The sequence below is a fragment of the Anser brachyrhynchus genome (assembly GCF_964034855.1).
Source record: "Anser brachyrhynchus genome assembly, chromosome: 17".
Classification (NCBI taxonomy): Eukaryota; Metazoa; Chordata; class Aves; order Anseriformes; family Anatidae; genus Anser; species Anser brachyrhynchus.
Window position 1 is genome coordinate 13,945,685 of NC_137710.1, and position 27,032 is coordinate 13,972,716.

At 48.5% G+C, this 27,032-nt stretch overlaps 3 protein-coding genes across 13 annotated transcripts in view; 2 read left to right on the forward strand and 1 right to left on the reverse strand.

The window, feature by feature from the left end:
• The window catches only part of MTMR3 (myotubularin related protein 3), a 91,865-nt gene extending 81,567 nt beyond the window's left edge, over nucleotides 1-10,298 (forward strand). Inside the window, exons 20-21 of one of the 2 annotated variants that reach the window (XM_080559218.1) lie at nucleotides 7,990-8,074; nucleotides 9,004-10,298. In XM_080559218.1, the coding sequence (XP_080415344.1) occupies nucleotides 7,990-8,074; nucleotides 9,004-9,054 (136 nt within the window). In that variant the 3' untranslated portion in view covers nucleotides 9,055-10,298. The remainder of the gene's footprint in view (nucleotides 1-7,989; nucleotides 8,075-9,003) is intronic. The other variant, XM_080559215.1, reaches the window with a different exon arrangement.
• Nucleotides 374-23,717, reverse strand: LOC308179293 (acyl-CoA dehydrogenase family member 11-like). Of its 4 annotated transcripts, XM_080559228.1 has the most exons (15): nucleotides 22,550-23,717; nucleotides 18,865-19,097; nucleotides 18,131-18,230; nucleotides 17,004-17,121; nucleotides 16,013-16,155; nucleotides 15,760-15,909; nucleotides 15,129-15,223; nucleotides 14,762-14,861; nucleotides 13,015-13,155; nucleotides 11,946-12,038; nucleotides 11,429-11,536; nucleotides 5,942-6,200; nucleotides 5,715-5,781; nucleotides 5,286-5,417; nucleotides 374-3,295 (listed from the first exon to the last, which is right to left on the reverse strand). In XM_080559228.1, exons 1-14 carry the CDS (start codon nucleotides 22,847-22,849, stop codon nucleotides 5,294-5,296), a joined length of 2,031 nt encoding a protein of 676 aa, XP_080415354.1. In that variant the 5' UTR covers nucleotides 22,850-23,717; the 3' UTR covers nucleotides 374-3,295; nucleotides 5,286-5,293. The 4 variants fall into 4 exon arrangements, with proteins under 4 accessions (XP_080415354.1, XP_080415353.1, XP_080415355.1 ...); XM_080559227.1 differs by having other exon boundaries at nucleotides 374-5,417; nucleotides 22,550-23,716; XM_080559229.1 differs by having other exon boundaries at nucleotides 374-5,417; nucleotides 6,029-6,200; nucleotides 22,550-23,715.
• The window catches only part of HORMAD2 (HORMA domain containing 2), a 37,855-nt gene continuing 22,882 nt past the window's right edge, over nucleotides 12,060-27,032 (forward strand). For 3 of the 7 annotated variants that reach the window (XM_080559236.1, XM_080559237.1, XM_080559231.1), the window contains exons 1-2: nucleotides 24,573-24,686; nucleotides 26,569-26,657. In XM_080559236.1, coding sequence (XP_080415362.1) covers nucleotides 26,607-26,657 — 51 coding nt within the window. In that variant the 5' untranslated portion in view covers nucleotides 24,573-24,686; nucleotides 26,569-26,606. Of the gene's footprint in view, nucleotides 12,403-24,567; nucleotides 25,631-26,129; nucleotides 26,172-26,568; nucleotides 26,658-27,032 lie in introns of those variants that run through there. The other 4 variants (XM_080559232.1, XM_080559233.1, XM_080559235.1 and 1 more) reach the window with 4 other exon arrangements.

A 27,032-nucleotide genomic window follows, 5' to 3' on the forward strand; every position in this document is an offset into this window, starting at 1 on the left:
ATCCAGTGATGCCAGCCCAAATGTAGGAGTGGCCCAGGTTGCCAGGGAGCTCACCCTGCTTTCAGCGGCATTTGGCAGAGGAAACTTTCCCTTTCCCTTTCCCTTTCCCTTTCCCTTTCCCTTTCCCTTTCCCTTTCCCTTTCCCTTTCCCTTTCCCTTTCCCTTTCCCTTTCCCTTTCCCTTTCCCTTTCCCTTTCCCTTTCCCTTTCCCTTTCCCTTTTCCCTTTCCCTTCTGCGGTGAGCCAGCAGCAGCACTCGCTGCAGTGGCAGCACGGGGGGGAACAGAGCTTTGTTCTCGTTTGCACACTTTCTGCCTTATTTGCGATGCTGGCTGGTGGAGCTGTAGCTCTTGGGGAACAAACCAAACTCACTCGGGTTTAACATCTTTTAATCTTTTCCCAGAAGGTGAAAAACCCAACTGCTGTGTGTCCTGCAAAAGTCTCTTGCACAAAGGTTCTCGTTTTCCTAGGGCTGTTCGGTTGTTTCAGCAGCGTGGCTGCAGGCACTTCCATCACATGAGCTCATCCTCATCGCTTCTTACATATTTTAGGTCGAGGGAGAGGATTTGTCCTGAATTCTCAGGGAGACTGAAGAGCTTCTTGAGCAACTGTGAGTTATTTTGGGGCAGGCCTGTTCTAGTCACAAGATGTTGTGCACAATTGCTTTATAATCTGAAGGTATTTATTTAATCAAACAAAACTGCAGATTCTGGGCAGAGCTGTGATCACAGCTGGTGGTAGTATTTTCAGCTTCAAGAATTAAAAGAAAAAAAGGTACATATAATGTTTTGCACTATTACGAACATGCAAAGGAACAGCAGGTTTTCAGTTACACACCAGAATTTGATTTCATATAGCTCCTTTCATACTTGAGTTCCTTCTGAGTGCTTTTTCAGTCACTCACTCCTCTAGCACAGCGGCTGCAGGCTGTGTGCGTGCCACCACTCAGCCCTGGACACGGCGCTTCTTGGATGTTCCCCGTTACGGAAACGCGGAGCAAACCCCGTGAGTCCTGCGCGGGAGTTGGAGGGAGTCGGAGGACTTTTACCTTCCACGTAGTGAAGCCAGAAGCATCACCGGCCTGGCGGCTCTGCTAGGGGAGCACCCAGGTGGCGTTTCCAGTGATGGATTCTTCCTAACGAACGCCCTTTCCTCTTTTCTTTCGTTACAGCTCTTAAACAGCCCAAAAGCCCAAAGGGAGAGCAGAGCTGCTGTCACAGCGCGCAGCTTCGGTTCTGGCTGGCATGCTGTGATTTTCTTAAAACGACCCCCTCGTGCACGGGCCCTGTGAGCAGCTTATCTGATGGGGTGAGGGAAAAGCCCATCTCTTTGAACAGCCCCAGGCAGGCCAGCAGCGAGCCTAGCATCTCCCGGTGGGAGCAGGAGGGGGTGGGCAGCAGCGCGGGGGATGAAAAGCCAAAGGCTCTTCCTCTGGGGGTGAAGGGGAAGAGGCTGTGGAGAAGCACGCACTGCGCAGGAGGGGCTGCCGGGGCGGGATGGGGTCCAGGCCAGGAGGGGCTTTGAACTGAGGCTGCAAAGGGAACAGCCGCATGCAGGAACGCTGAGCTGATGCTGAGGTCGTGTAACAGATACGGGGTGTCCGGATATTTGTGGTTGTTCTATAATTGTCCCTCTAGTAGGTCCTGAATTACTCAGCACAAGGAATTGAGGAAACAGGGTCCAGAGGCGGTTACGAGACGGCGTCAAGCTGGGCTGTGCTGGAAGGAGACGCAGAGAAGCGGCTCAGACGCTGCCGAGCGGAGGCCGGTGCTCTGGGCTCGCTCACACGCAGGGGCCCGATCAGGTTTTACAGCAGCTTCAGAGCAGCCCTCAGCCAGGTTCCGTGGCTTGGCATCGCTTGGGAATTGCTAGAGAATTACATGGAGTTACCTTTTGTGCTTAAAAAGCAAAACCAGCGATTTAGGCTCCGAGTCGAACAAGGAACGTGAGCAAACGCAGCTCCTGCTCGTGCAGCGCCCGCAGACGGGTGCGTTCGCTGCGAGGAGCCGCGGTTGCTCCTGCTGGTGGGTTTTTCTCTAAAGGACACGCGGGCGATGCTCCCGCGGGCCATCCCATACCCCTACAGCCAGACAGACTGCTGAAGCCAGGGCTTGTGAAGTTTCTGGTTTGCAATATTTTTAATTATTTTTATTATTATTACAATTCAACTCGCTTCTTTGTTAAACAGAGAATCCACCAGCGTTAGAGCAGGATGCAGAAACAGAAATGGAGCCTTTAAATAGAGCCACCTCTGTACAAACCTTTATCTCTCTTGCTGACCCCACACCATAAAGAAATGCCATTTCTTGGGCAGAGGGATAACAGATTCCCATCTCTTCATTTTACACTCATAACGCAGGCATTGGAGCTCAGATTGTAGCATTTCGGGATCGAAGATAATCGTACTCTTCAACTTTCGAATTTTTTTAAATGCTGCTAAAGTTTTACCTTACTATTTAACAAACATTTTTAAAACTGATTTCCCAGAGTTGTTATGAAATGATTTTTACCTTGCAGTGGCAACAGGTGATGCATTTGATTGTACTTTTTTTTTTTTTTGGTGGAATTTGTATTAAAATGACATCTGAAGTCTTGATTAATAACTTCAAGAACATTAAATGTTTTAAAACAGGCAAGCCTATGAGAGCAGAGAGCTGTTTAGCAGCAGCATGAAGTGTTAGACCCTAGTGCTTATTTGTTTGTAACAGCATTTATTCTGCTGTAGCCTCAGAGTGAATATTTAGATCTTAATAAATTTGTCATTTCCTACACGGTGGCAATTTTACAGTCCCTTGTGTTTTCTGTACTGGCGCACTTGCAGGGCTTCCACTTTGTGGGGTTTATTTTTAGGCAAATTATAGCTCACGTATTAGGAAAAAGTAATTTCCAGTGTTTAAATAAATACCTGAAATCCGTAGGAAGAGGTGGATGTGAAATCCCAGGCTGGCAGCAAGCACGGAAGACGTCACTGCCTGCCCAGGCCCAGTACTGTGGGGACGAGCCCTTAGGGAGAAGGGAGGATCCCGATGATTTTCCAGCAGCTCCGTGAGCGATTCTAGCGCTGGTTAAACGTGACGGCTTTTGTCTGTCGTATTATTTTGTGCTAACTCATCACGTTCTCAGACCTTTCTGCCCTCCCTACATGCATCTGAGGCCTTCATGCAGCTTAGAGCCACGTGTTGTTCTCTCACCTTCCCATTCTAGTTCTTACGCAGCACAAGCAAGACTTCCTTCTTCGACACCAAACAACTGTGGTAATGGAGGAGGTTTTCCCAGCCCAACTGTTATTTATTCACCTAGGTGCACACAAAGCAGATGCGGAGGAGCGCTGTAGTGAGAAGCCCTTTGGTGCTGGTCTGGCTGTCACCTGTGTGACTCGAGGGAAGCTCCCGTGGCTCAGCGCTGCGCTTGGCCCCGCGCGGGGACAGACGGAGCCCCCGGGCGCTCCTTCCCCGTCCCCCACAGCCCTCTGCCCCGCGGCTGCTCCCCGGCACCGCTCTGCCCGTGCTCCTCCGCCCCAGAGGTGGCCTCGGGTCCTCTGCATCTCTGAGCTTTGGCCTCTGTAAAACGTTGGTAACTTGTGCTCAGCAATCAGCTCCCTTCCGCTCTCTTCCCACTCGATACCCTGGCTGCTGGTGGCGCTTTGCAGCTACGTATTCCCATTGTCTTCACTCTATTGTTTCTCTTCTGTTATTATCAACTTTCTGATTAAACTTTTAGTCATCAGGGTAATACCACACAGGCAGACAGACGTGCTGAGTGTGAAGAGAAGCATGCAGTCAATACATCCAGATGTTTGCTTTGGTGGAGCATTACTGGATTTCAGTCTAAAACTTACGTCAGAATTTATGTCAGTAAATTGCAGCATCATTATGACATACACATAGGAAATGAATAAGCTTTCTAGAGGTCAAAAGTGTTTTTTACTTTAATTTTGGTACCAACTTGTACACTGTTGATATAATTTAAATGATGTAATTGAAATGATCTCCTCCCCAGGATGTTTGTAGAGCGGTTTTGCACAGCAGCGTTGATGCTGATGCTGACCGCTTATGAAGCTGCAAACACCAAATTACCGTATTGTGTGTTTGAAATGCAACAGAGCGAGAACGTCTTTCTTGCCCATCGTGGCTGACAGCGGAGCTAAGTTAGCAGGAATGAGGTGCCCAACATTACACATGAAGGTAAAGCCTCTACATCAGGTTATTTTAAAGTAAAGCAAAGCTTGTTTGGGACAAAGTACAATGTAAAAGGAAAAATCAAAGCACAAGCTAGACTAATCAATGGCCAGCTCGCTTAACAATAGCCTTAGCGAGGTGAGATAAGGAAAATGGAAACTTCAGGTTACAAAGGCTGTTTCCTCAAACAAGTTGCCGAGTTCAGCCACTGAGTTGGGAAGTCCTGAGCACAGTGCAACACTTCCCATTGAAGTTGTTTGTATGACAGGAGATACCATCTGCTGCGCATGGAGCCACTTCTGCACCACCAACGTGGGCAGCAGAGGCTGCCCTGGCAGAAACACCACCCCTGGCAGGTGCCGGGGGGGATGAGCACGTGCAGTATTGGAAAGCAAGACGGGGAACAAGAAAAAATGGTGGCTTTCTGTATTTAATCAGCTTCAAATATTTTTCACTTTGATTTTGGTTGTTTGTCTTTAAAAAGAATACCAGTTAGTACTTGAAGAGCTGCTGCTTCAAGGCATTATCTGCATTTGATACTGATTTGATTTGATCACTCAGTATTTGTCTAAAACACGGTAAGAACATTTCAGATCTCCAACTGAATTTCACTGGTTGTGTCTGCATTAGCAAGTAATTCAGTGCAAAAGCAGTGGATTTCAGCCTGGAGCAGTGGGTGCAGTTGTGGGTTTAGTTCAGAAGGATTTGGTCTGGCCCCTGGGTGGAATATCCTCACCATACCTGTAATTTGTGGCTGTCTGAGGTGTCTGCTTTGGGATCGCAGCCAACCTGCTGTTTCAGCTGGGGGTTGGAGTGTGCTCAGTGCCAGAGCAGAGCTTTCAACTTCCTTCCTTCCCGAAGGAATACAGTTTGCGAGCGGTAAAACAACTTGGCAAACCCAGCCAAAGTGCGGCAAGCGGGGGCACTACAGCAGTTTATTTCAAAGCTGCACCCCTGGATCAAACACTCAGGTGTAGACCCAGCCGCTGCCACCCTGAAGATGGAAGTGTCTGTATCCGTCAGTTTACCACGGCTGTTTCAGCCTGCACCAAATGCCACCGCCGTCCTGCACTTTGCACTGGCAAGGCTGGCATGGCTTTCCAGTTACCTGTGCTGTCACAGCCTGCTGGTGCTGGGGGGGCTGCCGTACACCAGAGAGCTGTCCATGAGCGATTCCTCAGCGTCGTAGCTGCTGTTCTTGAACTCTGTGGCCACAGGGCACAGTTCCTGGTTGCACCACCTGAACAGAGAATGCAAACAGTTACCTGAGCCCTGTTAAACAGACAATGCTGGTCTCAACTTGAGGTCTTCCCAGTTTGGGTCCTTCTCATTGCTGTAGCATGGAGATTGCCCGTGGCAGGGAAAAGCAGCAACGTTGCTGGTAACCAGCCAGAATGCTGTTTGTCTCCATCCAGGAGATGGAGTTTGGATCTCACCATGGCAGACGTTCAGGTCGCTCAGAGAGGCAGAGCAACGCCTGCTGCATCGCACAAGAAATGATCTGGAATGGTTTGGGATAGGGGAGGTTTTTGCTTACCTTCGAGCAGCGGAGACATCTGCAGCGGAAGCGTCAGACCGAGATGCATGTTCAATTAAAAGAGCTCCTGCGGAAGAACGTGAGATGTAAGTAATCCTGGGCTCCAGCTGAAGCAGCAAAGGCTCACGGAAAGAGGGTGGTGGTTGCTGCTCAACAGCACTTGTCAGGCTGAGCTGCCTCCATTTGAAAGGTGGAGACCAAGCTTTCTTTAAAACTCCACTCTTTACCTCTGAGTGTGTGAAGCCATGACACTCTAGGACTGATTCCTAGCCCTTTCCTGGTCTGAAATTCATCATTTCTGTCTTTCCCACTACCTGCATAGATCCTTGCTAGGGAGTAAGAGAAGTCTCTTGCAGCCAACTCCATGGTCACTGCCTCCTCTGCACCAGCTCCTTGAACGAACTGGGTGAGACGGCTGATGGCATCCCGCATTTGCCTCACAGCGGGTTCCAGTTTTGCAGTGCTCGAAGCCAGCTCAATTTTTTTCTGCAAAGAAAACAATCACAGGAAAAATTACGGCATATTTACCTTCTGCAAGGAAACGAGGCTGGTGAAATCCCAAACACACCCAGCGGGATATTAATAAAAGGCTTAAATTGAGGTAGCTGCAGCTCGCACTGCCATAGGTGGAGTGGCCAGAGCCCCGCTCGGCAGGAAAGGAGACGCTGCCAAAAGGAAGCTCAGAGCCTTGCCCTGAAAACAGAGAGTTCCTGCAAGCCAGGCCTAGCTGTGCTGGCCTTCCAGCTGCACATGGGGACAAGCTGAACATCCCCACTTCCCTCTAATTGCACACCTGTATCAGGTTATTCACGTGTAGGTTATTACCAGGTTAATTATGTGTGACCTCCCCTCTTTTTATATTTTCACTCCCACTAAGATGCTAGAGCTGTGCCCAGGCAGGAAAATTCAGATTAAAAGGAGCTTTTCCCTGCAAGCCCTGTCTGTGAACCGGTCTGGCTCCCTTCTGGCGGACCCAGCACCACCCTCCTGTGGCTGGGCTAAGCTGCTGTTTCCCCAGCATCCCATGTACCTTGTGAAAGCACAAGTGAGCGTCTGCCAAGAGAATCTAAAATAGTCCTTCTTTCACAACACGGCATGCCCACAGCTGCCTGGATGTGTCCGGCAGAGGCTAGCCCTAAACCTGTGTTTCCCGTCTGGCAGTGCTGAGCCCTCATGAGCCCAAAAAAGAGCGTGCCTTGTGCTTGGGGCTGCCAGCCTTGGGTGAAAGCTCGGTCTCGCTGAAGCCACGCAGGCTGAAAAGCAGCCAGCTCGCACCCACGCAGCGGCCACAAACCTCTGGCCCCTGCACCTCTCAGGGCCACGAGTGTTTGGCGGGGCCGGCACCCGCCTGCGGGCAGCACTGGCTTCGGCTGTGAGCTCAGCCCTGCAGCCGGCTGTGCTGCACTGGCACCTCCACAACATTCAGATCTCTCGCTGCAGGAAGGCTGAAGGTTTACCTGGAGCAGAACTGCAGGCAGGACTGCGTGCGTATTTAAGGAGCAGGTGGTAGGGGGTGCTTTTTGTTAGTCAGTCTCAGTTGTAGGCTGTTTGTGAGCTAAAGCCTGTAAGGAGCTGCAGCACAGAACTAATTTCTGGCTTTTTAATACTTAAGCGAATGTGCAGCCCCCCTTGCTAATACATGAAGGTACAGCGTATTTGCACCGTAGGACTCAGCCCACACAAGCTGAACCCAGCTTTGCTTTCTGTAACACGGCTGTGTGTGACACCTTCTGCCCAACCATTGCCCTGTATTTTCTGACTGTTAATACCAGAAAAACACAATCCTCAATGGTTGCTATTCTGTGCTCCAGGCAAAGCGGCACACAAATACTCACAGCATATGCTGTACGAATACAAAAACATCATCAGTAAAGCGGTTGGGTCTGGTGCCAAGATAAAGTCCAAAGAACCCTCCAAACCCGCAGAATGCTAATAAGATGTTTTAAAAGCAGCTCAGAGCTTGTTGCCAGCAAGGATCAAAGACCCCAAAGGCATAAACATATTCCCAGCAGCTTGGGTGGAAGCCAACATCACACAGGCGAAGCACAGCAACCACATACGTGCTTCCACCAGCAGCCGCGTGCTAGCGGCCAGGGTGTACAAGCAGCTACATCCTACACTGCCTTGGTTTGTAAGGTTTAAAGACCTGGGCAGCATAGACCAGGAATATAAAGCATCGTTTTGACCTTAGAAGAAAAAAAAAACAACCAAACAACAACAAAAAGCCATTGCATTCTCTTTGCTCTCCAATAATTTACACTTTTCTTTTTTTCAGATCACTCTTCTTTCTCCTAACCAAAAGCACTGAATCTTCTGAAAGATTGAGCTGGGTTTTTGCCCATCCTCCACTGCCTTTGAGAGTGAGAGACTAGAGAGAGAGCTGCTTCAGGGATGATGTCTGAGGCAGAAGCAAATTCTGGTTTGCTTTCCTGCGTGTTGATCTGCTCCAGCGCCTGTAGGGCGTAGCTGAGGGGAGGCACGGGCACGCAGCCCCCATGTGCCGCTTGTACGGGTCTTTCCTGACTGCAGTCAGCGGAGAGAAGGAACTTCAGAGTGCCAATATGTCTGGTTCCTTCGGGTTATCGCTGAGGAATATTTAAGCTGTCACTCGTTTCTTTGCTCTCACTACCAAGCAAGATTGTCAGAACGGTTTTTACTTGAAGACTCATCACCAATACTTAAAAAACACAGCAACAGGGAGAACATCCAAAACGGGGCTAGAAGCACAAGTCTCATATTATTGTTTTGAGCAAATATGTAGTCTCACTTTAATAACCTACATTTATTTCCTGCTGTGCTAAAATTGTGGTTATGGTCTGAAAAGGACCTAAAAACACTACCATGTGACTCAGATTGCATGTCCGATTTACAGATAGAGTTTCAGCCCCACGCAGTCATTGCTGATGCATCAGGCAGTTAATTCTGAGCTCTGCAAGAGGCCTGCAGGACTGGCAATTCAGAAAGAACTGTGATGTGACCAAATTTAATCTAAAATTATTAAAATGCAATAATCAAAGAATTCCCCAGTGCTATTTTAGCATCGCTTTTCAGACTGTAATAGAATTCTAGAGTACAGCCAATGCTCTGGCTCAAAATTCCAGCTAATAAAATCGTAGTATAACATAAAATGACCCCCCCCGTGCAGTATCCACCTGAAACTCCCTGAGAGCTTGCAGACCAATTACCTCTGGACAGGGTGGTTTGTAACAAGCTTACCCTAAAAATTCAGATTCTCATAATTACGCTGTGCAAAAATGAAAAAGGTCTCTGTTCTTCCCTTTTCCTATAGGTAATTACAACATCGAATTCCTTCAGAGAACAAAGAACTATGCTGTACTAAGTACTAATGCCACTTTCTCCAAAGAAGCCTCTGTCACTGGGCACAAATTCTGCAAACCGAGAACCTTGAGGGACAAACATAAAATGAATTGTACCGAGTTTTGTGTGCATCAATAAAAAGAAAATGGATTGGAACAGTAAAAATCCCTTTATGAAGGGCTAAATGATTTCCTCACTAGATGGGTATGGGAAGGATGTTTCAAAACGAGACAGACTCCCAGAGACCAGAAGAATTTGGACACCTGGAGCTCAAAATGAGGTTGTTTATCACCTGAGAATGACATCCTGATTCTGGTGTAGAAGCTCAGCATGGTCCTGCCTGATGCTACAGAGGCACCATGCAGAAATACCTCCCGGCTGGTGCTTCCAGTGCCTGGCTGCTGAAGGCAAGGGGAAAGGTTTCTGATGTGCCCAGGTTACGTTTGCCATGTATGATCTACTACATCCAGAACCAGGGCATCACACGGCTCTCCGAGCCCCAGCCACTTCCAGTCACTGTTGCCACGCTCCGTGGAAATGGAGGCAGCCCAAGGGTGACATGGACAGAAAATGCAGTGGCATTAATGGCATTTGAGGAACTTTAGTCAGTGCTCACTTCTCCACCCCACGGTCTCATAGACAGCGTGATTTGTTGGAGCACCAGAGCAATGATGAGCTTGCTAATTAATAAATCTCAATACTTGGTGTTACTGCTGTGCAATTACCTGCTCTGAATCGTGTTGCTGAGTTCTTTAGTGCTTCTCTGGTTATCCAGTTAAGGAGCTGAAGGGACCCCCTTAGCTGCACCAGGAAGGTGCTGCTAGGACTGCAGTATGGCACCTTTGTGGGGAATTGGTTTAAATTAGTGTAAGCATAAGCCTGAGGAGGCCAGCTTCTTTCCAAGTTATTTTTAGAGCCTACCACCCCCTCCTTTCCTTCTCTACTCCATTACCTTCAGTGTCAGATTAAGCTGCTTTTTATCAACAGCTGGACCAGTTGGCTTTTTAATTAGTGGGTATGCTCATTAGTCCTGCTTATGAGCAGATTTGGCTTTCATGTTTGGTAGTCAAATTGCTTGAGGTATTTTTCCTTTAACAAAAGTTGCATGAGAGGATGGTAAGAGGACATCTCTGGAGGTCAGAGAGGTGGTCTGTGCAGAATACAGCTAAGCTGTGGGTGTGAAATGTAACACAAGTTGCCAACTGCAGCCACTGGTGAGAAGGGGTCAGGCTCTTGTTAGTGTGTTTTTGAAGGACCTGATGGATGGATAGGGTAGGATAATCTGCTGGATACACCAGAGACCACAATAAGAGTCTTATATTTGTTTTGTTTTATAGAATCTATAAAAAAATCTATCTATATATATATAATGAAAATATCCATTATATATATTATGTTTTGCTTTGTGTACCTGTTCCTATGTTCACTTCACAGTCTCCTTTCTTTCCCTGGGATGTCTGGGCTTTCAGCACAATTGTGTTTGAGCAGTGGCAAGGCCACCATGTAGGTATCATCTCTGCTCTCTCTCTGCTTGTGCCATCATCTTCAAAGAGCAAATTGTCAATGCTGAAGGGAGTGAAGTGGCCCAGACCTCTCACTTCTCACGGGGAGAATATGAGAAAGTGAAGGCTACATGTAGTGAAATCCAGCAGCTCATGATTCCCTCACTGTATCTGCGCTCTTACAGTTCTGAATTGTTCTGTCTCCATTAAAAGTCTAATCCCTGCGGGAATACCCTCTGATATGGTGATCATGCCTTCCAGCCTCATTCCTGTGTCCCCTTACGGGATGTAACAAGCCAGATGATGCTCATTTACCTTCAGGAAATTCTGAGCTTCTTTGAACTCTCCATGGCTGCCTGTTATCTGGGCACCTTTAAAAGAGCAGCCTGTAGGTAAAGGCAGAGAACTGCAAATCTGAAGAGGCAGCAAAGGGATTCCTTTGGCTCTTTCCATCTTTTCAGTGGGAATAAGAATAGAAAGTCATGCTGCAGTAGGTAGCCCTAGTGAAAGTTTAATATTCAGTAGTCTTGTGGTGTTTTTGCAGTTAAAAAAAAAAGCGCTACATTATTTTGACTCTATCACATTAAAAATACACTTACATTGGTACCTGTCGTGAAGAACACTGACAATGCAAAACTCTTTACTATAGAAATAAAATTGCCTGCATTGTTTTTTTTTTCCCAGCACACAAGCATCCTAAAACAAACACTGCCTGCACTCTGCTTTTGTAAGTGCTATTTAAAGAGCAGAATTGCAAAACACCTTCTGAACACTTGTCTGAAGCTTTGCATCTGGTCGTATTCTCCACCAGTCTCAGCCAGGAGCACTAACACCAAATAAGACTTGGACAAATCGGACAAATCAGGCTTAATGGTGCTTTTGACAAGGGCTCACCTGCACTGTGGAGAAGAACACAGCTATCGCCCGTCCTTGACTCTTGGTGAGGGATCTCAGGACATCAAGTGACAGGATATTTGTTGTTCCCTCCCATATAGACAGCACCTGGTGGTAAAAGAGACCGTGTAAGAGCAAGAAGGAGCCTTTTGGAGCAACTGCAGTAAATAAGGGGGAACATGAGCCAATGAAGATCTGGGGCAGAGTTAAGGGAATATCAAGGAAATCTCCAAAGATTTCTTGCCTCACCACAAGTGGGAAGAAGCACTGGTGATGACAGCGAGGGGCCCGGCTACATTACTGAACTAGGAAGCAATTCCCAGCACCAGGAACAGATCATGTCCCCTCCCTGGTGGTGACTGGGCTCAGCAGGAAGGCAGCTAGAAAGAACTGCAACACCTGCAGTGAGTTTGGGGAGGACTGTGTTTTTCTTTGAGCGTGTCTTTAGGTGGCAACCATGAAGGACTATGCAGGGGACTAGGTGATACACAACAAGCTTTTTCTGCTGCTTTCTTACCAGAGTATCACGAACTATGACCGGCAAGCCTGTATCCTCCATGTAACCTTGTCCTCCAAAACACTCCATTGCCTCAATAACAGTGGCAGAAGCCTGCAAAATGCAGAGAGTTGATATAATACACATTGCACAAAGGGAAGGAGTGGCTGGAATCCTCCCGCATCACACAGCAGTTCCTGCTGGGAGGGGACTGACTGGATCCCACTGCCTTGCTGAAGCAGGTTGCTCATTCATAGAATCACAGAGTGGTTTGGGTTGGAAGGGACCTTAAAGGTTACCTAATTCCATCCCCCTGCCATGGGCAGGAACACCTCTCAATAGACCAGGTTGCTCATTACATGAACGGAAGCACAGCCTGGGGAGTGAAGAGTGATCAGCACTGAGTGAGGACTTGCAGGAGCAGTCAGACCCAGGGAGAAGATCCAGGGAGAATCTGTCTCACTGCAGTCGTCTCTAGGTAAGGGTAAACCTGTGGTTTGCTTGGTACATAGAAGAAAGTGTCTCTGTTTCAGGAGAATCTTACTATCTCCTTGCCTATGGTGTGTAAGTTTCTTTGTATTTAAGCTGAGGGTATTGAGGGGGACAGACCCCTGAAGTTAAGGCTGATGCTGTTAGCACTGTTACCTCTCTTCTATTTATTCTTAACTAGGAAAAAGATGTTTCCTGTGGCTCAGTGTCCCACCTTAGTCTTGGAGCACAGGGAGTTTCTCCTAAAGCCTCAGCAGCATTCCTCTGTGGCGTGTGGCGTATGGCGTACTTCACAGAGTGTTTGCTCAATCTGCTGTCACCACATGACTGATCTGTGGCTTGCTTGCCAGGCAGCTGGCATGCTGAGTCCTTCCTGAGAGCTGAGGGATGAGTCCCCCACTTACAAAGTCCAGCCTCAGCGCAGAGCAGTAATTGCGGGGTAGCTATCACACTGCAGGCCCTGCAGAAAGAGGTCGCTGCCTGTACCCCACACTATTGCTGCCCTTCTCGTTGGCTGTGTTAATTCTGCCCCTTTCCAGCTCCATGGCTGCTAACGTGCCACCAGCCCCACTCAGGGCTAATCAAACTGGTTGCTCCCTACCTGCTTCCCAGTGTATAGTTTGGCGACGGGTACAAGCAGTCTCAAGAGAAGCTGGTCTTGCTCACTCGCCATGTTGGTTTCTGCAAGTCCAAGCAGCCGAGCAATCTCCATGAGCAGAAGAAAAGCCCCTCGTGTCTGCACCTGCATGCGGAGAAGTGGGGAGCTTCATTGGCATGGGTCTTGAACTGTGATTCCAGCCTGATTTGCTGAGGTGCCATGAGACTATCTGGAAGGGATGCACAGTGCTTGGACCTGAGCAAAATGCAACCCCCCCCCCGTACAAAACCACGGCTTCAGAGACAAAGACCACAGATCAGCAGGGCATAAGGCATGAAATATTAGAAGCAATCTGGAGCTGCCTCTCTTGCACACTGCAATCCACTATAGAAAAGGGACAATGCCATTTCATTAAGCCTAATGGGAGCCTTATCAAAGCTCCTCTCGGGTATCCAGATCATAAATCCATTCTTTTCAAGGATAAAGGGCATGAGACTGCACATCTGATGGTCAGCCTCCAAGCACCAGATCTGCAAGGTCTTAGACTTCTTGGTGAGCCTCTTGCTTCCCTGACAAGTTGCAATTTGGACAGCACTGAGCTGTGAGCTTTGTAGCCTCTGTGTGTAATGATGTCCTGTGGGACTACATCGGATCTTGCCTTTCTTTCAGAGGTAGAGTTCTGGCCATGGACTGCCCCAGGCTACGAGATGCTGGAGCTTTAAGTTATGTTTGACACTTGTTGGGGTGACACCACTTTCCCTCTTCTCCCACCCTGCAAGAGGAGTTATAAATGCTGGTTTAAATATTTGCATGAACCTATTGTAGCCCAAAGATAAGAATCCATGTTACACCAGTTAAAAGAAGAAATAGTGCCTGGATAGATGAGAGGAGGAGAACTGTGTGCCTTCTTTTTGAAGTTTTGGTAGTGGGAGGAAGCCACCCATGTCCTGTGGGTTTAGTGGGCTCAGTGTTGAGGCAAAGCTGTGAGACATTCTGCAGAGAGGTAAGGCTGTGAAATTCCTCTCATAACCCAGAGCCAGAGTGCCAATTCATACTGCTCTCTCTTCCATTGTCTAACCATTATTTCTTTAGATGGTATTTACGTCTAGGTGCTGTATTCAAGCTCAGTGTCTTGTGGTGAGCACTGTGCAGGTATACCATGGAGACAAATTTGTCCCAGAACTGGAAGTTCATGGACCCCCCCCCCAGGAATTCATCAAGCCCACTGAGAATAGTCTATCTCCTGCTGCAAGAGCTACCAGGAGAGTTGGATGAGTGTGCACCAGTCTTGGAAAACAGTCTGATAACTGCAGTTCAGGAGACTGTGGTGTCATTTTGGGTTGACCTGTGTGGTGCCAGGAGTTGGACTCAATGATCCTTGTGGGGGTCCCTTCCAGCTCGGGATATTCTATGATTCTATGATTCTATGCTTGTGGTCTGATGCAAACGACTAAATTTAGAGGCCATGACATAGTGGATGCATGCACGAACCTTAGCACTCCTGTCAGAACAGCTCCCAGGTAATTGTAATTGAGGATAACCTGGAGTCCAGCAGAGAACTCAGGTCCCTCATCAGATCCAGTCCCACTAGACTACGACAATTCCCTTGCTGTACACACCTCTCTGTAGCAGGAAGAGCCTGCTACATTTGACTTGCACGCAGAGGCAGGCTGGCTGTGCCCATAAGCGGCTGAGGATCCCTGCCCTCTTTCCTGACCAGCAGAATCAGCTCAGCTCCTGGAAGCCTTACCTCCAGCCGGGCTATCGTCTGCATGTGTAGGGGATGGTCTTTGAGGAGCTTCCCGAAGACAACCCGCTTAAGGGCGTACTCCCTGCTCAGACTGATCATCCTAGAGAGAACACAGCCAGGGAAAGGCGTTAGACCAGCAACCTTCCTTCTAAGCCTCCCCTTACGGCCTTCCCCACTGGGTGAACCCTGCTCGGCTGCAGCACACCAGCCTAGGTCACCCACAGGTGACCTAGCACCGCTGGCTCCCAGCCCTGTGCCCACAAAGGCACGACGTGACAAGCGACTGCAGTGCTAAACACTGCAATCTCCCCTTATCCTGACACACTGCTCCTCCAGCTCTGGGAGGGGGGGTCCAGGCTGCCTTCACCTTCTCATGGAAGCTACTGCACCAATGACGTTGTGGATCCGAGATATGTTCAGCATGTTGGAGATGGAGGCCACTCCACGACCTTCTGCAGAGATCTGAAACCACGGAGGAACAAAGGTCGATGTAAGCCTGTGGCACAGCCTGGGAAGCTGAAGCATGTCTATCTTAGCGACACCTGTGCCGGCAGGCAGACAGGTACAGGACGTCCGCTTCACCTCTCTCTGTTCTCCAGCACCAGAAAGATCTGCTTGCGTTAAAATGCAGCTGTCTTATTTTAGCCAAGTCTGTGGCATGATTGGAGAGGTGCCTTTGGAGACTGTATCAGCACGATCAGTTCTGGTCACTGGCTGCTTGTTCCCACCTGCATGCCACACAGAACTGCCCCTCAGCTGGGCTAAGGCAACTGGATTAGGGAAATGATCAGCTTAGAATTACTTTTTTCCCCTTCTCCCCCAGGATTTTTCCTGAGCTCTGTTCCATACAGGGCCCTGCTGGGGAAGGGTTCTGTGGAACGAGCAGCCAGTTACAGACATGGATGAGAGGAAATTCTTCAGCTGTACACCCCCATGAGCAGCCTGCCACGCCAAGCCTGCCCAGCCCCAAAAGGAGGGGGAAATGGTGCCTTACACACCAGCTCTGCTTCAGCTCCATCCAGCCATAGCTCTGCTGTTGCCATCTGCCGTGTGCCCAACTTGTCTTTCAGCCTTTGCACTCGGATATTGTTCAGCTTCTTGTCTTCATCTCGAACCTTCAGGAAGAACAGCGACAGGCCACTGGAACCCTGGGGGCCATTAAAAAGGCACACAAGGAGGACTATGTCACAATGAAAAAAGGAAAGTAAAAGGTTCCCCTGCTCCTTCAGCGCATTCCACCACAGAACAGACCTGTTTTACATGTCCTTCAGCATCTGCTATCCTGGCCAGGGTTAATGTCACATCAGAATCAGCAGCTGATGTAAACCATTTAAAACCATACAGACGATATGTGCCATCTGGCTGCTTTCTGGCCACTGTTTCCGTGCCATTAGCTGCAAGAAAGGAGCAGAAGATCTTGGCTTTATAGGAACTTCTGTATCAATTGATGCTGATTTTCAGTTTAGGCAGCAGCTCTTGCTATCCGGATGAAATATGGATTAGCTGCTAATCTCTTTCACTGACAGTGGATAAGAAATGCAGCCAGAGTTAAGTACTAGAAAGGAAATATGCCCTGTTTAGCTGCAAGCCTTTCCAGCAATTGCTCCAGGATAACAATGGTAAGGGCAGCGTTTTGTAAGCAGAATGCACTGTGGTTTACAATCCAGTGCTTCAATTTCTTTAGGAGCTGCCATAGCCAAGAACAACAAAGGGTGCTAAGGAATCATGAATCCTACAATGATGCTCATCTCTGTAACTTTCCCTCCACAGCTGACTCTTTCACTTCTCCCACCAGGAAACCAAATGCGGTTTCATCCCATGCAGGTGACTCCCTTTCCACATTTCGGTCTCTGCAATGGAGTTCAGAGGTTTCCTAGCCCTTCACACTATTCCTATCATTTGCCAAGGACCAGAGCTGAAGATCAAGAATGCTTCCTCAGTCCCAGCTGGGATGGGCCTGATTGCCTTGCCCAAGGTTTAGATTATAGAGCTAGATGTCAGTGTGTTACCTGAGCAAGGATCAAATCTCTGTACCTGCATGCCATGTGCTGTGTACATCAGTGGACAGAAGCTGGACCTTTTGTCGGTAAAGGGCAGAGCTGTGCAGATGATTTAGATGACTTCTGCTGAAGATTCGTAAGCCAGCCACCTGGCTTTGAAAGCTCCCCACACCCTTCACGTTCTCAGTTCTCACTAACATGCCAGCTGCTGCTGCAGTTGCTTCCCACCTCAGTACACGTACCAACGTCAGAGCCTCCCCTGCGCTCGGTCATCCACTGGCCAGAGGTCCAGAACTTCTTGGGGTCACGGGATGTCAGATGGTCAAAAGCATTTTTCAGGGATGCAGGAATACCTAGTGACTGTTTTGGGAGAGGGAAAAGAAACGAAGAAGGTCATACCAAAGCAGATGAAATTAGACAGTTGCCTTAACTAACACTGGTGTGTCCTACAAGTATCCCTGCAAGGCTCAGAATGGATGGTACACAAGCAGGAGAGCGGGACACCGAATGTCCTGCACTGTGCTGCAGTGCATCTGCGGGTACTGCCAACAGTCTGTGAAACCTCCTGGCTCATACGAGGCTGCTGGAACACTGTGCGGGCAGAAGGTGCAGGTTTCTGTTACAAAGGGCAATGTTGAGCAGCCCTACTGCCCCTGAACTTCTGCAGCTGGACCCACAGCTTTCAAAACAGCACAGTGCCAGGGTACACGCATACAGTCGTGTACACTGGATGTCACCAGCACCCAAAGAGCTGCAGGAAAAGGTAGCTGCCTTGTGTTTTTTCTTTTTCTTTTTTTTTTTTTTAATTAGAATGCCCAGAGCTAGCTACACAAGGCCTAGCTTTTCTCTGTACCCTGCATAGCCAGTTACATAGTGCAAAGGGTCAGTAAATCGCAGAGCCAAATCTTCAGATGGGGAAGCCTTGCAAGGTTGGTTAATTAGCACCAGGTATGGATCTAGCCCAATATGCTTAACAGCTGCTTCACAGAGGGGACAGGAAAGCAAGGCCTTTGTGCCTTGTAGTTAAAACAAAACAAAACAAAATAAAACAAAAGCAAAACAAAAAAACAACTATGGAACAATAAGAGACCTTTCCAGTTGCCTGCAGTGTTACAGGTTTCGTGTGCAGTGAAGGCCTCACGGTGCACAGTGTTGTATGTAAATGTAAAAGTCAGTCTGGGTGCACAGACTTTGCAGAGAAAGGAGAAAGCCAGGCAGTGGGAGACAGAGCTGAGTCACAGAGCAAGAAAAGGCCATGTCCAGAGCCAGATGGCAGATCAGCTCTCCTAGATCCTCGGCCAGTGCTCCTGGCTCTAGCCAGCACTGTCAGGACGTGGGCTGTGTCCTCAGAGGCCAGCTGAGCTCGTACCTCAATGACTTTGGCTGCTCCATCAGTCATGGCCAGCGGACAGTTGAAACCTCCAGAGGTGGTTGAAAACAAGTACAGTTTGACAGCCTGGTGCACACGGCTAGGAAAGAAGGCAAAAACAGACAGGTTTTGTGGCAGTTCGGCAGCAGGAGGATAAAACATCTTGACTAGGAGGAGAGGGGAAAAATACAGCCCAGATGGGTTAGAATCAGTCTGCTCATTTCCAAGAGGGCAGAAACTGTTTCAGAGAGGCAGACAGAAGTGGAGCAGAAGTTTCTCAGTCCCGGAGGGACTGCCAGCGTGGGGCTGGATGGAAGGCATCGCTTGCCATCTGGCGCACATTAAGGGTACTTTTTAAAAATCAGAAATCTGGGTCTATCTCCAGAGACCAGAATACAATTAAATTGCAAGTACAATTCCAGACCCTTGGCTGTGTTACAACTACTGCATGTAAAGCTGGAGCAGCGCAGGGAAGTGCCAGGCCCCAGAATCAGGAAAGTGGCATCAAAGAATATTATGATCAACTGCAGGCCATTAGTTACAGCTTATCATTGCTGATGTGGAACATTACAGTGGACAGACACTGCTGTTCAGTACAGCAGTAGGTGTGCTTTTGTCCGTGCATCATCTGTTACCCATTATACAACAAGAAGTTCAGTCCCACCAGATGCTGAATACACTCTGCTAAGAATAACCAGCAAGGCACCAAGTTGCTCCCACTCTCCCCCAGTTACCTCCAGTTGGAATATTTTCTCTCATAGGCCTCAGCAATCAGCCCCTCTTCTGCTGAAATCTCCTTCATCCTCTTCCAGGCCGAGCAGGTGATGATGTGATCCACCCGCTGCCCCCAGGCATCGTACTGCCGAAACACAGGGGGATTCAACTCGCATTCCCATCCCAGAGGTTTGACCTCGGTTAGCAGACGGTTTCCAAACCTCTCCAGGTCCTGACTCACCTCCTCCAGTACCTGTGAAGCAACAAGAGCCTTTAGGCACTCGCCTGGAAGGAAAGAAGCCTCGGTCCTAATCAGAAAGTCAAAGGACTGGCCATATTGTTCTGGGTGCTAATGATCTCTTGCCACTTGGCTCATTGTACTCTGTGATGCAGCAGGACAGCTTGTCCCTTAGCTTCTGCTGGCACAGCTGTGCTCAGCTGTCACATTTTTTTTCAAAATCATTTTTTCAAGTTACTTCTGGCAACATCTCTGGATTTTACACAAGACAGAAGAGCTTTTGTATCAGGGCTGAGAATCACACAGATGCATATGAACAAGGGGACTGGATGAGCTGATCTCCAGAGGTCCCTTCCAACCTCAGTAAATCACTCTGTGATTTACTGCTGGATGAGACTGCTAGGGGAAAAGGCGCCAAAAACAGGAAGCCTTCATCTGTATCGGAAAACTTCTGCTGGGCTCAGTAGTTAACTCCTTACCAGGTTAGAAAAGGAGGGATAGCTCAATCCTTTGAGCTTCAGCCTCACGCACAGGGTGTGTCTAGCTTCAAATTGTCACTCTGCAGCCAGCTTCTTGCACATCCCTAGGGTAAGGATTCATCTGCCCTCATTTCAGCCAGGCTTGGCTGACTTGGACAGAGTAGTCTGTCCATAGTTAATGGAGAGAAACCAGCACCTGCAGAGAAGGGATTCGTTCCAAGCCTTAGATCCTTATTTTAAGGTGACAAGGATCTCCTGCAGGTGCTTGCTCCTCTTCACTGTCTGTGGCCGAAACTCAATGAACTTGCCTAGACGTAAATAGCCTGACTTACAGCTGATTAAAACTAGGCCAAGTAGACCCAGCCCCTAGCACTGTTGGACTCTGGTTAGCAAAAATACGTCCAAGACTGCTATGGGGTGTCACAGGAGCACCTGATCAAGATTAACTTTGAACAGAGGAATATTTTTTGCTGTTCTCTGAAACCACAAGAGATGCTCATTTCCTCCTCAATATAGCAGTTGTAGAGGTGAATGCCATAGCTGCTCTGCCCAAATGGTGCAATTATAAAACACATTAATGTACTGCTGATGAAATACAAACCCTGCTTCCCCTCTGCATTGACTTTTCATTAAACTCCATCCCATATGATTGATTCTTTCATCGCTCTGCCTTTCAACGTGTGTAATGAGGATCCAGCACACACCGTCCAGTCGGTGCTCTGGAAGTCTCCGTCCTCAGACCAGGCAGTATTCTTTCAGGTGAATGCTGAAATAGCCTCAGAAACCACAACACGAGCCAAAAGCCTGCATGAGCCCTGCCAAACTGGTAGAGCTTACGCGGCACTCCTGTTCTAGGTTCAGCTGGGATGGGTATATGCCTCCAAGGCTTATCATATCTTAACAACAACTTGAAGGCTGTTTTACAAGCACAACCTAAGCATCCAAGGTGCACGGATTTCACTAATCCCTGAAGCACAGGAACCTTTGAACTCTTTAGCTGGCATTTTTTTTGTGGGCAGAAGAGTAGTAGTTTTCCAAACAGGTCTCTTAGTAAGCATGCTACAGTGAGCTCACTACAACAGTCTCTTTACCTCCATATCCACATCTTCTTAAAAAAAAAAACAAAACCAAAACCAAAAAAACATAGTGCCTAGCTGCGAGCTCTTGCCCTGACCACACTTATAAACCAGTGTGTTGCCCAAGCGAATGCGTTTATTTTCAAGGTAAGAGAACAAAATCAGAGTTCCTGCATTTGTGACTGCTGCGTGTAACACACCGCAGCCGGGGCGCTCCAAAACCACACAACAGGATACTGGGGAGGCAGCTGCAAACCGTGAGGTTCAAGGCTGACGCCACTAACTTGCAGCATCTGCTGGTGGTCTCGCTCACCCTAACCACTGCTTTGATGTTCCAGGGATGACTATAGAGAAAACAAACTAAGAGGGCAAACATACGATCCTTTCTATTACAGGACTTATTTACAGAGGAATCAAAGACTGATAGATATCTCCACCACTGTGCTCAGAAAAAAAAAAAAAAAAAAGTGGATGCTTTCTTCTGTGTTCTCCAGAAATCACCTTCAAACAAAGAAAGCCTTTGCTCCATTCCAGGGAAATTTTTGTGTTCACTGCTGAACACAGGTGAATAGTACAACGGGAATCAACCTCCACTGTGGTGCCTGCTTCAGCGCGACACACAGAGCTGCAGCTGCTGCTGCTCCCCTGGACAGGAGGGCGTTCGTGTGGAGAGCAGCCTCTCAGGCTGCGGACAAGCTGGTGCTGCTTCAGGCAGAGAGCAGAGACTGGGCTCTCCCTTTTAGCAGTGAGGCAACACTGCCCCGCTGGGACTATGCGCAGAAACGTAAGGGAGATTCTGATGATTTTCTGGTAGATTTTGCAGCCACTGTGTCTCTTTGGGGAACGAGTGGAGAGCAGCTCTGACCTTTTTAGTTCTTCAGAAGATCTGAATCATGCTTCTTGCAAAGGTGCAGATTTGGAGCAAGATCTTCATGGTTGCCCAAAAGTATTGTCCTTTTCCTCACCTTCTCTTTTAGCAAGAAGGCCACAGTGGTGCGTAGGGAGGCCTCATTCCTGTCTCCCGCGACGGCCGTGACAAAAGCAAGCTCCCAGCGCTGCCATCGCACTCCTACCACCCCAAGACTGCAAGGCCTCACAGACGTGGAGACCAAGAGCATCACTGACAGCCAGGATCTGCCTCCGTTACTCACATGGCTTTACAGGTACTGCTTCTGCTGGAATGACTCACAGCGAGAGGTCACGCTCAGCTCCATGAGATCCGGTCCCTGACGAGTGAGAAGCAGTTGCAGTCCTGGGGGTGAGGGCAGAGAAGGGCCGATGCAATGAGCCCCCGGGCTTCCTGCAGGCCCGAAGCTCACAGAACAGGGACCCACAGCTTGGGGTCTTGCTCTACCTCTCTGCACCCCTGCAGCTCTGCACAGAGCCGTCACGCTGAAAATCAGCTCAGAAAAGCCAGTGACTGTTGCTGAGAAGAAGCAAACCCCCAAGGGCCTTTCCATCCTCTTCTGCATTCAGCTGACAACAGCCTCATTCTTCTGGCAAGGAAGTTCCTTAAAAAAACCTCTTCCCTAGTGAGAGAGAAGTGGAAGAGCACAGCAGAATTTGGAAGCACCTCAGTTTTTTCCCTTTCTCTGATTTTTTTTTTTTTTTAATGCTGGGTGACCAGGTAACAAATGCACACACTGACAATCTAACAACACTCCTTGCAACACCCAAGCCAGTCACAGGAGTCCACTAGGCCCTTTCTATTTCTGTTTACATCCTGGGAGTATTTTTCACCCCTGCACTGATTCACATAAAACAAGTTTTATGGAATGCTGGTAAATTCCCCTCAGTTAAACACACTGAAGGCACAAAAGGGCTCCGAGAAATGTTCAATTCATAGTCTTAAGCAGTCACCTAGCCAGAACTGTAGTGTGTATACACACAGAAACACAAACGTATGTCAGACCTTGGGAGGAAGGTGTGCCTTCAGGTAACCCCGAAGCAAAGCATCTTCCAGATATTGGTTCCCAGTCTCAGGCCGCTCTTGGAAGAGGTTCTCGGTTTCTCTTCTTGCAACAGGCATTTCCAGATCTTCTAATACTTGGTTCTGCTGCATATCGACCTGTTGCCCCTGGTCTGCTGTTGTGTTGAATCCTCTACAGCTCCAAGCTTGGCACCTCTCCCAGCTGTGACGCAGAGAGAGACCCAACTGCCACGGCTTGCTGGTAGCGCTGGATCTCCACAAAGGCAAGCGACGGGCAAACATGGTTGTGCAAAGCCTTCAGCGTGTCACTCCGACAGCTGTCACCTTCAGACCTTTCCTAGGCTGACACTAGCACCAGTCCTGTTTTGTTTTAACATTGTTAAGTTATTCTTGTAAATCAGTTATGTCTTTTACTCCTCCCTCGGGGAGGAGCTGTTTAGCAGCTGTTGTTGACTGAACTAGGGAAAAGGTCTTTGGAAAGAGATCAGAAAACACCCTGGAAAAATACAGGTACTCAGAAAACACTGCAGCCTACCCTACCAGCCGGGCAAATCATCGTCACCAGCCCCAGTTTTTGATGTTTCAAGAGTCAGGGGACCTATGTGCGGTGGCTCTTCCTACCAGCATCCCTACTGAATTGCTTGGGCTAATGAATTTTGAAATTGTAATCTGGTAGAGATCAGAAAGAAAAATTACATTTCCTTTTCTGAAGAGTGACAGAATGCCTGGAAACAGGAAGAAAAGGTTTAGGCAGGTCATTCTGTAAATGAGGTGTTGGTTAAAAAGGGAAATTCATCTTCCTTGTCTGGAGTCCTGGGTTGTGACACTAGCTCCAAAAAGAATCTGCTTCTTATGAAGTCTCTGATGTCATAAATTTGAGTCACGATGATATTAAATGTTTTCCTTTCCCTGGGGAAGTACCTGAGTGTTCTAAGAACGTCTTTTGTCTTTGAGTAATATAAAACATGCACCTAATTTTGACTGATATGCTGATAATAAAAGCAGTACCATGATTTTAAACCTGCATGATAGCAAAGTGCTGTTACAAGCATAGATGTTGGAGACTTGAGCATGGGGTGAAACCCAGGGACATGTCCCAACCCCAGCATGAACTTAGACCAGCTGGAGAGTGTGTTAGTGAAGCAAAACCAGTCACCTTTCACCTTTATCCAGTCCCACAGAGCCACACTGATGTCTTGGTTCAAAAATTCAGGTGCTACTTGTTTGGTGGGACCTCCTCACTTTCTTGATGCTGGCACTGTGACTGCATCAGGTTGTCAGAGCCACCTGTGGTGTGGCTCCTGTTCATGCTGCAGCACCCCGTCCCTCACTTCAGCAGGGGTTTGCATTCATTTAACAGTCCCACTATGCAGAAAATGGTTTGTGCAGCTGGGAGGTAAAGAAATGCTCCTTTTGCTTCAGTGGGGAAGGCACGGCTGCTGGCGACACCTGCTTGGACAGCACCACGAGCGCCTGGTGCTGGCCTCCAGGCATGCTTGGGCCAAACCTAATGCCCTGCGATGACTGTGCTGCTATTTCTTCCCTCAGTCACGCTACCAAAGGGCACCTTGCTGTGTCTGCACTCAGGGGCCCTGGGGGAAGGAAGTTAGTTAGACATTGGGACGGGTTGCCCAGGGAGGTGGTGGCATCACCGTCCCTGGGGGTGTTTAAGGAAATGTTGGACGTGGTGCTTAGGGACACAGCTTACTGGGTGATATTGGTGGTAGGGGGATGGTTGGACCAGATGATCTTGGAGCTCGTTTCCAACCTTAATGACTCTAGGATTCTATGAAGAGGAAAGCTGCCCACAGGCTGCGAGCAGGCACCTTTGCCATCAGCCTGGCGGGAGCCCCGCTGCCCTGGAAGCCTCCTCCACGCTCCCACACCGGGGCCATGCTCCCCCTGCACCGCCTGGACCCTCCACGCGCCGTCTCTGGACCCAGTGCCACTCTCCCCCTCAGCCGGGCCTGCCACGGCGCCGCCGAGCCCCCGCCCTCCGCCCGCCCCCAGCGCCGCGCAGGCCCGGGGGCCCCGCGGCACCGCCCGGAGCCGAGCCGAGCCGAGCCGGCAGGCGGAGCCCGCGGCCCCCAGGCTGAAGGAGCGGGGCTCAGCCGCGCAGGTACTGGCCCGGCACGGCCCGGCCCGGCCCGACACAGCGAGGGGGCCGCCGTGCCTCAAGATGGCTCCGCGCTGTGGCGGCCGTGGCCCGGCGCCTCAGCGGGACCCCGCGGGCTGCCGAGGGGCGGCGGGCGCCAGCCCCGGCTGCGGGTGGCGCTGGGGGCTCCCCGGTGCCCGTCAGAAAAACAAAACAAGACAAAAAAAAACGCTTTTAAAACTCCAGTGGCAGCCTTATGGAGGCCGCTGTAGTCTGAAACCAGGCGAAATTAATGATGGGGAGCAAGCGGCCGCCCGCAGCCATGCCCTGGGGTGAGGCCACATGGCAGGGCCGGGGGCGCTGAGGGGCCGGGGGCCGGGGCCGGGTCCTGGTCCTGGCCCGTTCCCTCTCCTCGGCTCCCCGGCTCGCAGCGCGGTGGGGCTTTGGAAGCCGGGCAGCTTTTTTCCTCTCTCATAATCCGGGAAAAAAAAAAGTCAGGTTTGGCCGGGTTGCAGTCGTGATTGTGGTGCCCTCGGGGGCGCCACGTACCCAAGCAATCAGATCAGATACACGCAGTCAAGATGACATTTCCTTTGTGTGTAAATCGATTATGAATGTACCGTGTTGTAGAAAACATATTTCCTTATCTCTCTGGCTCACTTAAATCAGCTTTATTTAGCTAATAACCTGACGTCGGAGTAATGCCTTTGTCTGTTTTAATTGCATTCCAGTCCTGTTTGAAGTGTGCTTAGTCAAACGTGATTTGAAAAAATCCTAAAATATTTAACATGTAAATACTAAAAATTTCGCAGGTGTGTATTTGTTGAAATATACTTCTATAGCAGTAATCCGCCCTCATTACTAAATGAAGTGCTAAATTTGGCACAAAAGCTGTGACAGGTTCCAATCAACGTCCTAATGACTGCCAGCAAATGGAAACGAGGCGTCCATGGAAAAGAGCTGAAAAGGTAAAACACAGAACGAGATTCAGTCAGCTGCAATAAAAGTCCTCTGCTCACTGCGTTAGTTCACGATTTAAATCAATCCACTACGTTTATGTTATTATTTTAATTGTTAATAGAAATACTGACTGGCTGTGGACAAGGAAGCGCTCCGCTGGGGACCTCTTCGTGCTGTTCTTCATTAGCGTCTCCCCGTTAGCGACTACACGTTGAGATCTCGCAGCGAGCCATTTTTCAAACTGGTTAATGTGCACCTTGCAAATTCCATCTAATGGAAGCTTTTAATCAAGATGTCAGTCGGTGCTAAATCAAGCACCTCACTGAAGTGCCAAACATGTAACATCCACGTTATTGCCTTTATCAACCAGCTTTCCATTCTTGTTAAATAAAAAATTAATAATTAAAAAAGAAAAAGGATTTTCCTCTTTAATCCAGGTTTGTTTAACAAGACGTGCTTTCATTAACACAATGTGGACTTCTCTTTTTTTTTTTTTTTTTTTCCAAGGTGTCCCAGAAGAGTCATTCCTGTATTCTGGCCAAGATTGATGTTAGTGTGTTTCCTGCTTACCCTGCTAAAATACTGGATACCATTGGCAGAATTCCAGTTCTTTCACATTCCCCCTTAACACTTTTTCATGGTTGTAGGAATTAACATTGTGGCTTGGAATATGAAAAATGCAATTTAAAAGGGCAGTAGCTGGCATCGAGTACACTTATGGCCCTGAATTTCAAATACTATTGATCATTTACCAGTGAATAGAGAGTTTTTCCATTCTGCAGACTTCCAGACAGTGCCATAGTGTATCTATGGTTTGCTTTGCTTTAGCTGGCAATTAGTTTTTATACCGAATCTGGCTGAAGAATCTGGCTCCTACTTTAAGGAAGATGAGGAGTTGTAATGATGGTGTATTTTCCAGGTGTCTCCTGTCTGTTTTTTTTTTCAGGTTTTTGATTGCAAGTGGAAGGCAGGTCTTTGAAATACATGATGGCCACTTGTCAGCTTTTACACACTAGACAAAAGAAGTCTTCTAAGGTAAAAACCTTGAAATGCGATGCTGCTGGCAATTTTACCTCTCAGTTTTGGGGCCTGACATATCTGTACCCTGTGAGCTGGGAACACTTTCTGCTGGCTATGTTGTTCACAGTTTAATTAAAAAGCAAGTATTTTCAATTTAATGAGTCCAGGAAGATACAGCATGCGGTCTTGACATATTTGACTAAATAAATAAAGGCTCATTAGGTGTGTACAGGACTTTATTAGCAGGAAGTAAAGCAATGACCTAATAGAGGAACTAAATTTAGTATACTTTCCACTGGGATTTTTCAAGTTTAAGTCATGCAGTGCTTAGTATTTACATTAGCTCCAACCTTAGACATGTTTACATCTCTGTGTTAAAATCACTCTGAA

Coding starts and splice junctions, on each gene's coding strand:
- LOC308179293 (XM_080559228.1), bottom strand. CDS start 22,849: ATGTTTGCCCGTCGCTTGCCTTTGTGGAGATCCAGCGCTACCAGCAAG. Junction 14,862..15,128: donor GCAGTAGCTTCCATGAGAAG/GTGAAGGCAGCC, acceptor TGTTCTCTCTAG/GATGATCAGTCTGAGCAGGG. Junction 5,418..5,714: donor GATGTCTCCGCTGCTCGAAG/GTAAGCAAAAAC, acceptor TTCTCTGTTCAG/GTGGTGCAACCAGGAACTGT.